Below are 17543 nucleotides of genomic sequence, written 5' to 3' on the forward strand. Positions count from 1 at the left end.
GCATATTAGTGATGTAGAGCAGGAAGGCCTCTACCAAAATTATAAATTTCATGATCCCCAAGGTAGGGGTTCTGACCCAGGGCTGGGCCAAACTTGTTATACAGTGTTATGTGTAAAACACTTAAATTACATCTTCTTTAATACTATTGATACTAAATTGAAAGTAAATAGATGTTTAGAAAGGACAGATAGTCCTTTACCAAAATTGTAAAATTGATTATTCCATGGGTAGGGGTTTTGGTATCGGGGGTGGGGCCAAAATGGTAAGTTATTAAATGTGTGAACAATAGACATTTTTAACTTCTTCTTGATAACTATCTTTCCAATTCTTTTCAAATTTGATATGAAACATATTTGGAACAAAGGGAACATAAATTGTAAATTTCAGGATTCCTGCACCCCTGGGGCCTTAGGGGCAGGTCAAAAATGACCAATTTTCAAAAATCTTCTCAAGAACCACACACATGTAAGAAAAACTAAATGCATAGTAATGTAAAGCAGGAAAGCCTCTACCAAAATTGTAAATTTCATGATCCCCGGGGTAGGGGTTCTGACCCCAGGGCGGGGCCAAACTTGTTATATAGTGTTTATGTGTAAAACACTTAAATAACATTTTCTTTAGTGATTTTGATACTAAATTGAAACTAAATGGATAGAGCAGGTAGTTTTTTACCAAAATTGTAAATCTGATTTTCCCCAGAGTAAGGGTTTTGACCCCAGGGTGGGGCTAAACTTAGTATATAGTATTTAAGTGTAAGTGTGCTGATACTGTATAAAATCTAAATGCATACTTAGGAATAGCAGAAAAGGATGTACACTGTACAAAAAATGGTGAATTTCACAACCCAGGGTTATGACGTAAGGATGAGTCCAAATTAGTCATCTTTTGATGTTTTAATGTTAATACACCTATTAATATTTAAAGCCTTTCATCAGTGTATGCACTTTTGAGGGCATTGAAGTTTTAAGAATACATCTTGTTTTATACTGTTGCTGAACATTAGAATTAAGCTTAGATATTCAGAACAGGAAATTTTTTCAAGATTTCATAGCCCATGGAAGTAGTGATACTTTTTCACTAGTATTCAGGTGACTAATAAGGCCTGTGGGCCTCTTGTTATAGATTCTCCCTATATACTCACTTGTAATAAAACTTTGATCCCGTATTGTGGCATCATCCAACCCCTGTGGGCCCATCGTCGGTTACCCATGGGTGCTTCTATTCGATTCTCTCCATCATCATGATGAGGGAGCGTGAGTGGACTCAAAACCGTGGTTTGCGACGATGCCGTGGGCCATGATTTTAACAAACTTGAATCTGCACTATATCAGGAAACTTTCATGTAAATTTCAACTTTCCTTGCCCAGTGGTTCTCTTGAAGATTTTTAAATGACCCCATCCTATTTTTACATTTTCGTGATTATCTCCCATTTGAAGGGACCATGGTCCTTCATTTGAACAAAATTTAATCCCTTTCACTCATGGAAGATTTGTACTGAGTGTGATTGAGATTGACCTGGTGGTTCTGGAGAAGAAGATGAAAATGTGAAAAGTTTACTGACAGACAAAAAGTGATCAGAATAGCTCACTTGAGCTTTCAGCTCAGATGAGCTAAAATGCAGTGGCAAAAATAACAGGTCCTTAGTTAAGCATACTTGCTTTTGGTCTGGAAAAATAATGCATGGTTATAGTCTCTGAGTCTTGTTACTGTCACAAAAATTTCAGAAGCATGGATTTGTTGTCATTGTAAAAGATATATGATGTAGTATAAAGGAACTTGCAGAATTTGGTGATAAAATTTGAAAATTATGAAATAATGAAAATAGGAAGAGAGAAACTTGGGGTTTGCAAAAAAATTTAATGTATTGATTTGGACGGAACACAATGTACATATAACTCCTGGGTATCACTCTAATGGAGGAACATCCGGATCATCCACGAAATTCTCACTGTTTGGACGTTCCTGTGCTTTCTGCCGAGGTTTGTGACCGAGCGGTGGAACAATATTGTCCAATTTCTCCTTCACAATGTTAGCTATATCAACTGTCTTGTGTACTGATTTGTCCACCTCCAGTTTTTCATGAGTGTTCCTTGAGAAAGTTATAGTTTTTATTAATTTATAATTGTTTTTCATTGCATACATGTGCTCTAATTAAAGCAAATACTTTTTACATAATTTCCTTATAAATGAGTTTATAGATGACTACAATTGAGTACAGTCTTTGATTTCAGCATTCATTCTCACCTGCTTCTGTTTTTCTGTTTGTTTTCTTTGTTCTCTTCACTATTCTCTGCTTTAGGTTTTGCTGGCTTTATGATAGGTTTTGCCTTCAAGATCAAATGTTTATATTTATATCCAGAAATTAACTTTTATTTGTATTTGAGAAATATAATATGTACATCTGTAAGCAATATTTGTTTCTCGTTTGACAATCTTATTAATACTAAGAAATGACAAAACTTTAGTTTTAATAATTGAAATAAAGTACTGCTTTATAATAAATATAAACTACAGAGATTGTTTTTATGAAAAACGAATGTTTCTCCAGCTCTCAAAGTGCTCCAACTTAAAATTCGTCCCCTTAAGGTAGTACTCTACATCGTCATAATGGCTGACTTCCTTTAAAAACATGGATGACAAAATCGATATCAGCAATATTTGACTTTTCCTTTTCCATTTAAATACCTAGCCGAGTAGCTCAGTAGGTTAGAATACCGACTGCTGAACTGTAGGTTGCAGGTTCGAGTCTAGCAGGGGTTTTAAATTTTTTTCAGATTACCTTCTACTAAAACTGTATTTTTTGACAAAATAAAGTAAATTTGAAAATTTTCAAATTCAAAATATTGTTGTACATATCCTACACTTTTCATCTACATCAAATTTCTCTGGTGTAGCATACCTCCTTAATGTACTGCATGGTATGGAGGAGAAAGCATGAGCAGGAACATAGATACTATGATCTCTGATAAGAAACAGGAGAAGTGTACACAAACTATTTTACACCCTCCACCCCTCAGATTCACTATAACTTTAAGGATAACAATTGGATCCTCCTGTCCCTACAATATGCACATCTACAAATGTCACTGAGGTATTGTACAAAGTTTCAAGTCTATCGGATAAACCATATAAGAGAAGTGTTCACAAGCTATTTTACATCATCCACCCCTCTTAGATCCACTAGAACTTTAAGGAAAATAATTGGATCCTCCTGTCCCAACAATATGCATATCTACAAATGGCAATGAAGCATTGTACCAGGTTTCAAATATATTGGATAGCCACATAGGAGAAGTTTTAACAAGCTATTTTACATCCTCCACCCCTCTAAGATCCACTAGAACTTTTACGAAAATAAATGGATCCTCCTGTCCCTACAATATGGACATCTACAAATGGCAATGAAGCATTGAAAAAAGTTTCAAGTCTATCATATAAGCCATATAGGAGGAGAAGTGTTCACAAGCTATTTTACATCCTCCACCCCTCTTAGATCCACTAGAACTTTTAGGATAATAATTGGATCCTCCCATCCCAACAGTATGCACATGCACATCTACAAATGGCAATGAAACATTGAAAAAAGTTTCAAGTCTATCCAATACTATGGAATCATTTTAATTCGTGGGGGGGCAATGTTCGTGGGTAAGCAAAATTTTGCTGGTTAATGGGGACGTACTCTACTTGGTTTAAATAAATGTTCGAAGACACATAAATTCGTATGTAAGAGTGACCCACGAAATCCATCGAACATCAATCTCCCACGAACAATGATGATTCTACAATAAGCTATATAGAAAAACCATTCACAAGGTTTTGTGACAGACAGATGGATGGATGGATAGATGGAGAGAAAATACAAAAACTTGTCTCCTCCTGGAAGAGGGGAGACATAATTACTTGTGGATATAATGGAAATCATTGCATGATAGACATGCATTAGAGAAAATACCAGCATAGCAGTTATTACCCTTGACAACATTTAATTGATTACATGTATTTATAAAAACTTTAAACTTCTTCAGTTTCATATAATTTACCAAATTTTTTTGTACCCAGTGAACAAAATTCTTACACAAGATATATTTCTAACATGCACAAATTTTAATTCATTAAAGATTTTGCAAAAACTTATGACGTTGCATGAGGGTGAAGCTACTATTTACCTTAAAGAGCACAAACCAAAAAATGACAATGATATACCATCTGCTTAAAACACTTCTGTAAAATCAGTAATTTTCATGAGGATTTAATTTTGGTTGCTTTTAAGGCATCCAGATTACTTGCTGACAAACAGACAGATAAACTGAAACCAGCAACACAACATCTGAGAAATGATAAAGATAGAGGGAATATTGTAAATATCACATCTTATTAGCGAGAACAAAATTTACATATAATTTTGCGAGCCTATCATTTGGAAAAGTTTGATTCTTGTGAATAAACTCTAAAATATAGAAGACTTGATCAATAAATAATAATTCATGAAGGTAATGTCTCATGAACAAATAGATCATGGCATCCTCACGAAAAAAAGGTCTCACATAATAAAAGTGATCCACAGCAGTTTTTACCTTTGGCATAGTAACCAATAGATGTCCAGTGATTTGGGATCTCTTGGCAGTACTGGAGTCTGCATTCACTTCCTCTGGCAGACATACCTGGAACATCTGATAATAGAAAAATGATTGATAACTAAGTTAGACATGTCTTTCTTTTCAGTTTGGAATGATTTACCTCTAAATTATCCTGCAAGTTCAGATTTTTTTTTCAATCTTGCATAACAATCCAGATATTAGAACAGTTTTGCTTATTAATTTTAATTCTTGTCAAATTTTTTCTATAAAAACAATTGAATTTGCAAATTTTACAGATTTCATAGAATTATGGACCATCTTAAACCTTATAGACTACAGCACCTTTCTAGTTCGATACACAAGCAGATGTAAAGTTCAGAGTCATTCATGTACTGCACTCATCTATCTTCATTTCAATTAATTAGCACTAGATATATGTCCACAGGACCGTGACCAGGTTGTTCAGAAATTAGCTAATTGCAAAATGTGTGCTATGTGAGGCCATATCCCTACAGAAAATCAAGGAAAAAAACCTTTATGCATTGCTGTTATGTCTTGTCAAGATCTTCCTCAACAGGTTAGTCAGAAATGAGCAAAACAATATATCTAAATGTGAGGTCAAGGTCATACATTGCACTCGTTGTCAAGGTTTAAAATATCTAGGAATAGTTGTCACATTCTTAAAAAGGTATCCTCAATCCATGTAGTTTAATTAGTAATTATCTGGGCATACTTGTCATGTTCTCACTGAAATGTGTGTGTATGAAGTTTGACGAGGCCATTTTCTGCATGTATTTAATTGAGAAATAATTTTAAAGCAAAATAGGACATCCAGACAGATATGATAGAAGATATTACCTTCCCTTTCAGGGTCACTCTGACATAATTTGTCTGTACATCACAATCTATCAAGGACGTGTCCATATGTCTGAAAGAGGAACAAATATAATTAAATCATGTGGAGTAAGTTCATAATTACTTCAGCTGATCAGTTTGTAATTTAATAGGTCACCATGCACAATGTAAACAGACTCTCTGTCTTTACAAATTTTAAGCAAAGTCAGTGAATTTATCTGCTTTGAGCTATTTAAAAAGAAAAGCAGTTTAAGATGAACTTTCTAAAGACTTCAGGTGCTAAATTACCTAATTACATATATCATCCAGATCGTTTGTTGGATTGATGACATTAAACTTTGACCTATTGATCTAGGGGTCACTTTTTGTAATAGTATAGAGACTAAAGTAAAAGGAATTGCTAAGCTTGAGCACAGAGCACCATAAATGACCTAGTGACCTTGGACCTTAAAATCAAGAAGAACAATTATCATGGCTTCTACTAATTAAAAGCTTCTACTAATTAAAAAACTATATTTTGCATTAGTCAACATAAGAAAAATCACTATAGAATCAGTAAACCTATCCAGCATTGTTCAATCTTTTATACCTTTCTGATGAATTAATAAGGGGAATATTCATATGTACAAAGCAATTTATATACCATTGACAGATAGAAAAGTTTTCCTTTATACTAATGTCAGTGACGTATATTAGTATGTGTGTTACACTCTACGAATCAGTTAGCTGGACTTAAAGTTCTAACTGGTTCTGACTGGTAACCTTGTTTATCTACATGCCAGGAAAACCAGAACTGGTAACCTTAAACCAGGCTGGATGATGGACATGATGTGCATGTGTAATATAACCAGAACCGGTCATCTTTCACCGGACTGGTCACCTCTAACTGGACTGGATAATGATACATCCACAGATATATCACTGAAAATTGACAATCGTTAATCAATGACATGAATGCTGATGCAACTCGACTCTGCAGAGTAACGAAATTCATAATAAAACTAAACTCAGTAGAATAACAAAATTGAAAACAGAAATCAACTCAGCAGAGTAACAAACTGAAAATAAAACTCAAATTGATAGAATAACAAACTGAAAAAAAAACCTCAAATCGATAGAATAACAAACTGAAAAAAAACTCAAATTGATAGAATAACAAACTGAAAATAAAACTCAAATTGATATAATAACAAACTGAAAATAAAACTCAAATGGATAGAATAACAAACTGAAAATAAAACTAAACTCAGCAAAGTAACAAACCTCAAGATAAAACTCAAATCGACAGAATAACAAACTCAAAATAAAACTCAAATCGACAGAATAACAAACTGAAAATAAAACTAAACTCAGCAGAGTAACTTGTCTCAAAATAAAACTCAAATGTACAGAATAACCAACTTATAATAAAACTTAAATCGATAGAATAACAAACTCAAAATAAAACTCCAATCAGCAGAATACCAACTCAAAATAAAACTCAAATCGGCAGAGTAACAAACCTAAAAATAAAACTTATATTGATTTAATGTGCCTTTATTTGCAAAACACAATAAAAATGTAGAGAAAAACTGTATTTGGTTTGTTTTCTTCACATTGCATACCTCAATAACTTTACTTTTTGAAGCTTTCTTTGTATCCCTAGGTCTAAGTAACTAGTGCTCAATGTTACCAAGGTTACTCATTCTACATCCAGCAGGTTGCTGATTTTGAAGTACACGTATTTGATTTTAATTATTTTGTGGACTTACTTAAAACACACTACATCCAGTAGAAAGCTGTTCTCATTCTCGTCTTCTGTCAGCGTGAAATCAATTCTGGCAATAAAAATCATACAGATTTACTTCAAAGTATCGACATCCCCAGAGCAGCAATATATATCTGTACTGGTAATGCCAACAGCTGGGGTCATGATTAAATTTCAGCAAATACATTAAATTCCTAATTATAAGCAAGTAATTGAAATTCACATCAAATCATAAGCCACTCTTGCGAAAGGAAAAATTCTCCACATTCCATTTACTAGCTGCAGATCTGTATCTCTCTGGGGAAAATATTGGGAACCAGAGAGCTACAGACCTGCAGCTATCCAAGTACAGTGCAATTTTTGGTCCTCATTCACTGATACTAAATGATGATTTTGCCAAATGGAGTACTCATGTAATAAAAGGAATCTACAGCCCCTCCCCCTCCATCCTTGTGTATACTTACTTGGCCTCATTTACATTCAGTGGTCTACCATCCTCAGTAAAGAGACGTCTTGGTTGTTTAGGTGGAGCTTTACTATAAAAGAAAGTGTATACTTTGTGCAATGAGCACGCACATGTGTAATATTGGGCTCTGTGAACGATTATAACTATCATTTTGACAAGATAGGTATTTTAGATATAGAGTTGCCTAAATTTGACATATTTCTAAAGAATATTCATATCTTAATAAGGGTAGACCCTAAATAATATCTTTTCAGGAATTACCACACAATTATGTGCCCCCTACAGTAATTATAATTATAAAAACTATATTCTGAACTGCATACTTTTTTTGGTCCTCCTTCTCCTTGAGTTTCTTCATGTGTTCATGAACTGCCACTCGTGACTCGGGCGTAAAAGGAACCTCTTCGTCCCAAAATCTGCAATTTACACTGACCATATACTCACAAGTTGGTGTGAACACATTCTCTCAAATGTCAAGGGCATCCAGTAAAATTTCAAAGGGGGTTTGTGATGTTAGATGCAGTTACCCATCCAAATAGGGGAGTTGCATCCCCTAAATTGTCACAACATTTTCCATCCAAAGATGCAACTGCTGTAACCCCCATAATGCATAATAAACTTAGCATTTATGGAAAAATTATTTTTAAAATGCCATGAAAATACACAAATTTATGTTTGTTTCATTCACTGGAGTTACATGTTGAGATACCTGCCCAAAATAACATACCATGGCCCAATAAGAATTTACTATAAAATATGCTATCATGTTTATGGTCCTGGAGTCCAGAGTCTGAACTTAAAGCTTTAGAATGTCAGCACAAACTACAAATACTACTATATTACAACTAGTAAACCCACTTTTTTTCTTTTTCTGCCAACAATTCTTCATCTTCCTCCTCCTCATGTTCATCATGTGACTCAGTGTTAGTGCTGCCCCCTACATCCTGTGTAGTTTTCTGATCACCACTGGAACCAGAAGAAAGGGTAACAGTAAAATCGCTCATTTTTGATAATTTGCTCATATTGTGTCAAAACCCTGTGATATAATGTATTTACAGTAAAACACGCTTATAGCGAAGTGCTGGGGATAAACAATTTTGATTCGTTATAAACGTAATTTGTTATATCCAATAAGTTCAGGATATGTTTTAAAACTACAGAGAATGAAAATCACTTTGCTGTAAGTGTGAATTTATTACAAGCGTGTTCAGTGTAACTGTGTTTCACTGTATAATATACCCATCCAGAAGATGTACACACCCATTAATGTCGGTGTACCAGTTGGTGCCTTTCTTTGGTTTCTGCTTCTCCTCCTCATGTCTCCTGATCTCTTCTTTCTCCTTTTCCTGCAAGGGAAATTTATGGGTCAACAACTTCAGCTTCTTAAATTTTTCATTTGTGTTTACTTCTTATTTTCAAATCGCCCATGGGAAACATGTTCTTTGTGAGTGACTTAACATTAGATGCATAAACCTGATTTATTATGACTAATAGTCTTGAGAAAGTGATGCTTGCATGCAAATAAATTTGCAGAATGTACAATGTATATGCTGTAGATGTATTTAACTCCATGGAGTCATAATTTCGAGGATAATCATTTTTGGTTTGGTCAATGGGTATGAAATTTTACTGACTTGCATATGGCTTACACAAAATTAACTTACATATTTTAAATCTGCTGGTATGAAATTAGCGGAAAATAAGTACTGCATATCAAAAAGTATATTTACAGTACGTAAAATGTTCCTTCAACAATAATGACAACAGAAGACTTCTAAAACATCATACATAACACTTCAAGCAGGATGCCTATCCCATTGGTAAATGGACTTTCAGTAATCACAGCACTAACTCGCTCGATAGAACCGACTCATGCAACTTACTTGCAGCACTAACTCGACAGAACCGACTCGTGCGACTTACTCGTAGCACTAACTCGACAGAACCGGCTCATGTGACTAACTCGACAGAACCAACTCGTGAGACTTACTCTCAGCACTAACTCGACAGAACAGACTCGTGTGACTTACTCGTTTTTTCTTGTGTCTATTTTGTTGCTCTATGATATATCCTTTTAACACTCCTACATCCTGTAATGATAAAAATAGCATAGGCTTACGGCTGTCTCTTAAAACAAATCATAAACAGGCATCATTAACACTCCTGCTGTTATAATAGAGGGAAATAATTTTCTTAAGAAGCTGGTTATTTTGGCAGGGTGCAAAATTTGACCTATATTGGTGATAAATTCCAAATTACCAATATAAAGTAATAATCACCATATTAAACACCTTTACGGGCAAGATCAAAAGATCGATGTCGGATAAAAATCTAAATTCAAATTGTTAGGGGAAGGGGGGATAAAATCTCCCAAAAGTTTCTGTCATCCGACATGTACATCGATTACACTTTAGTGAAAAAAGACAAATGACCATTTAATAGTTTTAATGTACACTTTCATTTGTGAATAAACATAAAAAAGGTTTAAAGAGTGTTATTTATATTAATCGTATGTTTTTACTTGTTAATCGAATAGTTTCAACATTCATCATATTCAGATTTAAAGGGGGTTGGGGGGAAGGGGGGGGGGGTGTCTCAGTGAAAACTATGTGAATTTAGTTTTTTGTCAGACATTGAACTTTTGATCTCGCCCCTTATATTCATATGGTAGATATTGTAGTATATCAAGGAAAGAGGAGAAAATCTTTGACTGGACCGGGAATCGAACCCGGGACCCCTGCATTACTAGTCAGGTGCTCTAACCACTGAGCTATCCAGACCGATATCCACGGTCTGTATAGCCCTAATTACTACATTATCAATTAAAATCGCTAGATCTACAACCAGTAAAATCATTGACATACCTCTATCTCTTAAATTCAACAAATTATACACACCCTCCAATCAATAATAAATCCCTGCTATACAGTTATAATAAATCACTGAGCAAACAATCTCATAGTGTGCTATATTTGTTTGAAGACATAAACCCCATTGACAAAACCAACATTAGTTTGTCAATGTTGACCACACAAAATACATATACAATGAAATATGTCTTCCAGAATAAATCCGCACATACCTGTGTTGCTTTTATTCTCTCAGATTTCTCTATTGCTTTCCCATCCAGATACTGCAAGATAAAGATAGAATGTGACAAGTCCTCAGCTCAGATTACGAGGCAAATTAATAGACAGATACCTACCTGCTTCTGTTATCTATCATTCTTTATAGTTGTTTTGTATAGTAGTCCTAATTCTAGTCAAAGTCTAATTAAGTTTCTGGTGTGATTATTTTTTGTTTACATAATTCTTATTTTAGAGAAGAGACATCAGATTGTTGCAGTAATAGCAAATCATAGTTATATAATGAAAGTCTGTCAAATAACATTTGAAATTCCTTTTAATTTTGGTCTATTGGTACATCAAAAATGAGTTTTGAAAATTTTTTAAAATCTAAACAATACAATAATCAATATCTTGAATTAAGAAAACTATTTCATTGTTTAACAATATTTTCACAGTTTTCTTTCTGTACCTCAAGCTGGGGTAATATGGCTACAACATACTCTCTGTAACCTTCATATTCCGTACAAGGATTTCCTGTTAAATACCTAAAACACAAAAGCTCAAGGCATTTATCAAGTGGTATAGAGAGGGGACCAATTCTCAATTGCTCAAAATCCATTCATCAAATATTCTATTGAAACTATGTCATTTTGAAAAAGTATAACATATTTTTTCAATCATTGACAAATTTCATATTTGTACTCACAATTCTCTGAAATGAACCAGATCCTTAAGATTTTCTAAACTTGTAAGTTCACCAACAAAATTCACAGTTAAGTCTAACTTCTTGAGCATTTCACAGTCTGCAAAAGTAAAAAAAAAAAAAAATCTTTCACACATAAGTTGACCAATGTCAAGATGAGATAGAAATTCAGTGTATGCATCTATAATATAGCTTTAATATATACTGTAACAGTAGTATGTATCATTACTTTATAAAACAAAGTGAAGAAACTTTTTCCACTCAAGTACTTTAACATTAGATATGAAAGAAAAGACTTACTTTCCAAATTTTCAATTCTTTCAACATTATTCAAAGCTAGATTCAAGTATTCTAGTTTCTTGAGACGACCCACATTCTCTGTGACAAAAGAGTTGGAAAAATAAATATTGCATACAGGAAAATTTCCCCCCATTTTATTTCCACCAAATATCTAAAATAAGAAAATTCAAAACTGGGTAAATTTAGATTTACTCATTAAAAGCAGTGATCAATATTTTTGAGGGAAAATTTTAAAATGGGACAAAATCTGGCTGAAATTTTTAAAGTTAACACTGGGTGGAAATTTCCAGGTTTAATGTAATCTGCAATGTATGTATGAATATGTGTGTGTGTGTGTGTGTATAAATATATATATATATATATATATATATATATATATATATATAGAGAGAGAGAGAGAGAGAGAGAGAGAGAGAGAGAGAGAGAGAGAGAGAGAGATCTCAGTGATCCTTATTCTTTTTTAGATTTAAAACGGCTGCCTACTGAGGTCAGAGTGGTTATCATAGTTATCTAGTACAATACAGATAAGAGAAGTTTTATTCCAATTTTGGGCCCAGAGGGCATAACAGCAAGACAGCTTATATAAAGAAGGAAATTTCAAAAAAGAAAGTTTACAACATTAACTACAGGTTACATGGACTGCAAACTACATGTGGATCAATGTAGCATGTTGGGGAAACGATTACATGCATATATGAATTGCAATTCAGGCGTATACACAAGTAAATGGACAATATCAGTATTATACCAACATATGAATAATAAACTATAATGATTTTTGCAGTTTTAAATCATCAGTTCTTTTTCTGAAAGTTTTAACTAAATATTCACTCAATTTGACAATTACTGGTTTAATTAATGTCTTCATTAATCATCAACTAAGTAAATTTGTCCTTATTTGTTAAATAGATAAAATTTTTGTTGAGCTTGTATATACCATTAAAAACATATTTCTCTCTTCAACATAGAATGGACAATCAGTGAGAAAATGAAATTAATCTTCTACACAATTAAGGTTACATAATTAACATATTCTTTTGTTTCTTTCTAAAGAAATCTTCTGGCCAGAATTGGTTTTTATAAATTCATATCTTCCTCTTAAAATTTGAAGGTCATGTGCACTAATTCGAAATCTACATATAGTTTTTCTTAATTCTAGGGATTCTAAAAATATATAACTTTCCATATTATAGTTTTTTTCATACGAAAAATATGTTGTGAGTACATGTTTAGACTATTGTTGTAACAGTTGGTTTATACTACAAAAGATGAACTCAGTGACAAGTTGATTCTGGAAAAATAAAGCATTATACATACTTTCTTCAATGACAATGCATACATTTGATGTGCATTTTATATATTTTCTTCTAGAAACTAATTTACCTATTTTAGGAATCAAGTTGCTTTGCAAATATAAGATTTTCAAGTCTCTGCACCATTTGTCCAAGTTTTCAATCCTGTCAAATTAAGAAATACTAAATACATGCAAAGTTAATACACAATGATATAATTCAATTGTTTTATCATAAAGGAATAAGAAACCAAACCAGTTACATGTACTACAAACTCATAAACATAAATCCCTGTAAGAACTTTATGCTTTGTAAGGCTACATGAAAAACAACAGGTTATATACAAGTTTATTTGTGATGAGAAATATTGACAGTTAACTAAAAAGCTTACTTCTCTATGTCTTGTTGGTGAAGTGACACTTCTTCCAATGTTGAAATTTCTAAATTATTATGTTCCGCTCTTTTACGCACAAGATCCTCGGTGACTTTGTTAAAAGAAAGGGAAAAAAAGAGTAAAATGATAAAATTTCACAAATTTGAAAATCCTCTGGTTATTAAACCTATCTGTGATACAGGATGTTGTTATGAACCGGCCGGCCTGCATTGTCACCAAATGTCATGATTCAGATATATATTCAAATATTGACAAAGGTTTTACCATGACCACAGGATAATTCCAAATTTCCCACAAACCTCAAATTTTGTGTAAAAGAGAGCTATTTTATGAGATCACTGGTAAATTTCACTGTTATTTTAAAACTATAGGCCTAAACTACATATACAATATTTTATACTGGACTATAAAGATGGTGATATGGGGTATCAGGAGAACTCGTACCCAGGAGAACTTGTACCCAGAAATTCTCCTGGAGAAGTCGTACCCAGGTACGAGTTCTCCAAGAGAAGTCATACCCATCAATATCTGGGTACGAGTTCTGAAGAAAAACTTTGTCATTTTAACAAATAGAAATGTGGGTACGAGTTTTCCTAGAGAAAAACTTGTCAATTGTATTATAAAAATCTGGGTACAAGTTCTCCCAGAGAAAAACTTTGTCATTTCCGTCATAAAAATCTGGGCCGTACGAGTTCTCCTGGACAAAAAAAAATTGTTATGAAAATCTAGGTACGAGTACTCCCGGAGAAAAAAAAACTTAATCATTTTATTAAATGGATTCTCCTGGAGAAAAATTATGTCTTTTTTGTCATATAAATTTTGGTAAGAGTTCTCCTGGAGAAAAAGTTTGTCATTATATAGTAATCAAAATTTTGATACGAGTTTATCTCATTAAGAATTGTACCAATTTAGGTATTGGAATCTGGGTATAATTTCTCCTTGAAAAAATTGAGGATTTCATACATTATACATAATTTAATATGAAAATCCCTTGCAACTGAATAAAAAAAGTAAATACAATGAACATACTGGTTTGTTGTTTTGTTTTTTCATTTGAATTGCTGTTTGGCTTGAGACGATAATTAGTATAATTATTGCAATTAAACACCAATTTTAAACCTGCGATATTGTATTTTTATAGCGTACCTCTATTCTCTGGCACATGGAGGAGAACTCGTACCCAGATTTATATGACAAAATGATGAAGTTTTTCACCAGGAGAACTTGTACCCATATTTTTGACAGAAATTACAAAGTTTTTCTCCAGGAGAACTCGTTCCCAGATTTTTATAACAGAAATGACGAAGTTTTTTTCTGCAGGAGAACTCGTACCCAGCTAGATTTATCCAATAAACTCGTACCCAGATTTTTATAATACAATTGACAAGTTTTTTCTTTAGGAGAACTCGTACCCACATTTCTATTTGATAAAATGACAATGTTTTTCTTCAGGAGAACTCATACCCAGAATCTGGGCCAGATATTGATGGGTACAACTTCTCTTGGAGAACTCGTACCCGGGTAAGACTTCTCCAGGAGAACTCGTACCCAAATTTCTGGGTACGAGTTTTTCCTGGGTACAGGTTCTCCTGAGTATCAGTTCTCCAGAAGTCTGATATGCCACATATAAATCTCTTGAGATATATTAGGCCTATAGGTCACTGCAAAAATGTTACATTTCTTTTCAGAAACTTCATATTTTCCTTTCGGATACATGTATTTTCCTCTGACAAACCTCAACAAATAAAACAACCTACTTCGAACCATTATCTTTCCTTGTTCTTGTTCTTGATAAACGGCAGGAATTTTCATGCACCAACGTAAACAAAACAGATTCTTCGTCGAATAAAGCTTTGTCAATAATATAAGATTTTGTTCTTTTTTGAAGCGTTCGCGAGATTTAATATTTTTGTTAAATCGTTCTAAAACTGTTCGAGTGAAACGCGAAGAGGAACAACAACATACCATTCTGTGTTATTGTGTGTATATAGATCACTATGTCAATTTATGAAATATTTCTAACAATTTCTGAAAGTTTGTAATGAAGTGCAATTGTTTATACAATAGTCTTTAATCATGGAGCACTCTTTATCTAAAATCGAAATATTTTTGGAAAGACCTATCTTACAGTTAGAGGTCAAGGACGAAATCGTCGAAAAACATGGGAATCGAAAAAGCATTGAAGTTCGTTAGAAATTTACCGAGAGTGTCTCTTGGTAACATTAAAAATTCACCTATGGACCAGAAGAAGAAGGTAATATGTGTAGACACAACCCAATATGATACCTGTAACTCTCTTTCCATGTAGATATGTCTCGTGTTTGTCTTATACAATACTACAATGTATTTGTCCGATGCAAGTTGTTTCGGCCTTTTTACAGTTCGGCCCTAGGTTTGTTCGGCCTCAAGTTTTTTCGGCCTTTTGTCGTTTCGGCCTTAGATACCAAGTCGTTTCGGCCCAAGTTTCGTAAGCTACAAAATACCGACAATGTGATGTTGTTTTTGTTAATATAGATGTGTATTGAATTTATGAGACTTTAATGAAGAGGAAATTTTGTATGATGAGGAAATAATTGGAGGTAGGCCTAGTGTTAGAAAAGATTATGAAATATATGCAAAATTGTTCGAACTTTCTTTTCCATTATGTTTGACAAATTGTGATACCATGATCATTGAGAATAGTTTTTGAAATCATCAAGGCAAACTTTTAACCCCGAAATATAATGATTTCTTAACAAATTTGTGCCGTAAAATTTCAATTTAGCATTTGTGAAGACACTACAAACAATTGTGCATTTTTTGTTAGTATATCTATAAAAAATTAGCTACAAGTAATACTACACTAACTTTATTCAAAAAGGTATTTTTTCAATGAAATATATTTAGTGAAAAAATAAACAATTATGACTCATGACCAGGTATTGTATGCTGTAAACTGATATGTTGTTATTTGCGTAGTTAGTGTATGTTAGGTTCAGTTAGTAATTTACGGGTGAATACAATGATGTTGATAATAAAATCTACAGTAGAGACCACGAGTATTCCCCAACACACGGTGTAAAATGTCCGTGAACACGGTGTATGTGTATTTCGAATACACAAGAAGACTGCCTTGTCTAAAAAGTTAGTCCCTGATACCCACCGTGAGATCAGTATCTTGTTTAGAAAAAATGTACTAAACGATTAAAAAAGCAATGATTTCTTTCTTTCCCGGAGAAATAAATGGCAAAATCTTTTAATTTCTTGAATTACTTAATTATTACTTGAATTACTTTATTGGGAGAACTTAATTTTTTCCAAAAACTCTTAAACTTTATGTAATTTTATTCATTTTACCTTATAAAAAATTATAGAAAATAGTACAAAATTTTTGATGAAGTGATAGCGGTTTAAAATCAGTGAAACTGCAGGGTATGGTCATTTTTTAAGTTAACATTTTTCATCGACTTGATGCATTCAGCTACAAAGCTTTATCCCATCTTTCACCTTGATGAACAGAATTATTTATTTTTTTCTATCAGAAATTCATATTATGAATTATTTTTTACTATAAATGTAACGTGTTCAACTTTGTATACAAATAAAGAAGTCGATCAACAGAGACGCGAGTGATTGATTCCATACTGAAGTGTTGTAAAATCTTATTTAAAAGTGTAGATGAATATTAATGAGTCAACTATCATGGAAAATTGTTTAACCATATTAAACTAAACACTTGATTGTAATACACGAGGTCCGCGTGCTTCAATGCTTGAAATTCGGTCACGGCCTCCCGGGAAGCTGATTCACACTTTTACGCATGGAAATATGTTGCAAAATTGCTGTACATGTATAGTGTATGTCCAATTCTTCGGTTTTGTAAATTAGCTGTGCGTAGGATACCCAACAACATTAGCTGTAGAATTTTGTAATACTATTTCTAAGGGTTTAAAATATTTAATGATAACCGATGTGATCTCTCTCTCTCTCTCTCTCTCGCGCGCGCGCGCCGACCAAACCTATTAAGTGAGGACGTCCTCACAATGTGTAGAAGATAATACACACATATACTATTCCAAAGGCAAAAAAGTACTATGTTAGGTATAGCTATAGGGATACCTGTAAAAGTTTATCTAATACTATCTCTCTCTCTCGCGCGC

The 17543-nt window shown here is 33.3% G+C and overlaps 2 protein-coding genes across 2 annotated transcripts in view; one reads left to right on the plus strand and one right to left on the minus strand.

The window, feature by feature from the left end:
• Positions 1-1838: 1838 nt before the first annotated feature.
• Positions 1839-15316, minus strand: LOC125669104 (dynein axonemal assembly factor 11-like). The gene is made up of 17 exons (XM_056163439.1): positions 15162-15316; positions 13402-13495; positions 13102-13175; positions 11719-11796; positions 11422-11518; positions 11185-11260; positions 10730-10780; positions 9678-9737; positions 8908-8993; positions 8506-8613; positions 7971-8063; positions 7646-7717; positions 7186-7251; positions 5438-5507; positions 4577-4672; positions 2247-2329; positions 1839-2091 (listed from the first exon to the last, which is right to left on the minus strand). The coding sequence occupies exons 1-17, from the start codon at positions 15214-15216 to the stop codon at positions 1908-1910; spliced, it is 1443 nt and encodes a 480-aa protein (XP_056019414.1). The 5' UTR covers positions 15217-15316; the 3' UTR covers positions 1839-1907.
• A 448-nt stretch (positions 15317-15764) lies between these two features.
• The window catches only part of LOC125661273 (uncharacterized), a 7442-nt gene continuing 5663 nt past the window's right edge, over positions 15765-17543 (plus strand). Inside the window, exon 1 of the mRNA XM_056163428.1 lies at positions 15765-17543. This exon is cut by the window's right edge and continues 2639 nt beyond it. The gene's annotated coding sequence lies outside the window, so the exon portion shown is untranslated.

Source organism: Ostrea edulis, chromosome 4 (assembly GCF_947568905.1).
Source record: "Ostrea edulis chromosome 4, xbOstEdul1.1, whole genome shotgun sequence".
Lineage (NCBI taxonomy): Eukaryota > Metazoa > Mollusca > Bivalvia > Ostreida > Ostreidae > Ostrea > Ostrea edulis.

What these genes read in the sequence shown, in the direction of transcription:
- LOC125669104 (XM_056163439.1), bottom strand. Translation starts at nt 15,216, where the DNA reads ATGAAAATTCCTGCCGTTTATCAAGAACAAGAACAAGGAAAGATAATG. An exon ending in CAACTTGATTCCTAAAATAG is followed by an intron (nt 11,797 to 13,101) that starts GTAAATTAGTTT and finishes CTTTTGTCACAG; the next exon opens with AGAATGTGGGTCGTCTCAAG. An exon ending in CCATATTACCCCAGCTTGAG is followed by an intron (nt 10,781 to 11,184) that starts GTACAGAAAGAA and finishes TTTATCTTGCAG; the next exon opens with TATCTGGATGGGAAAGCAAT.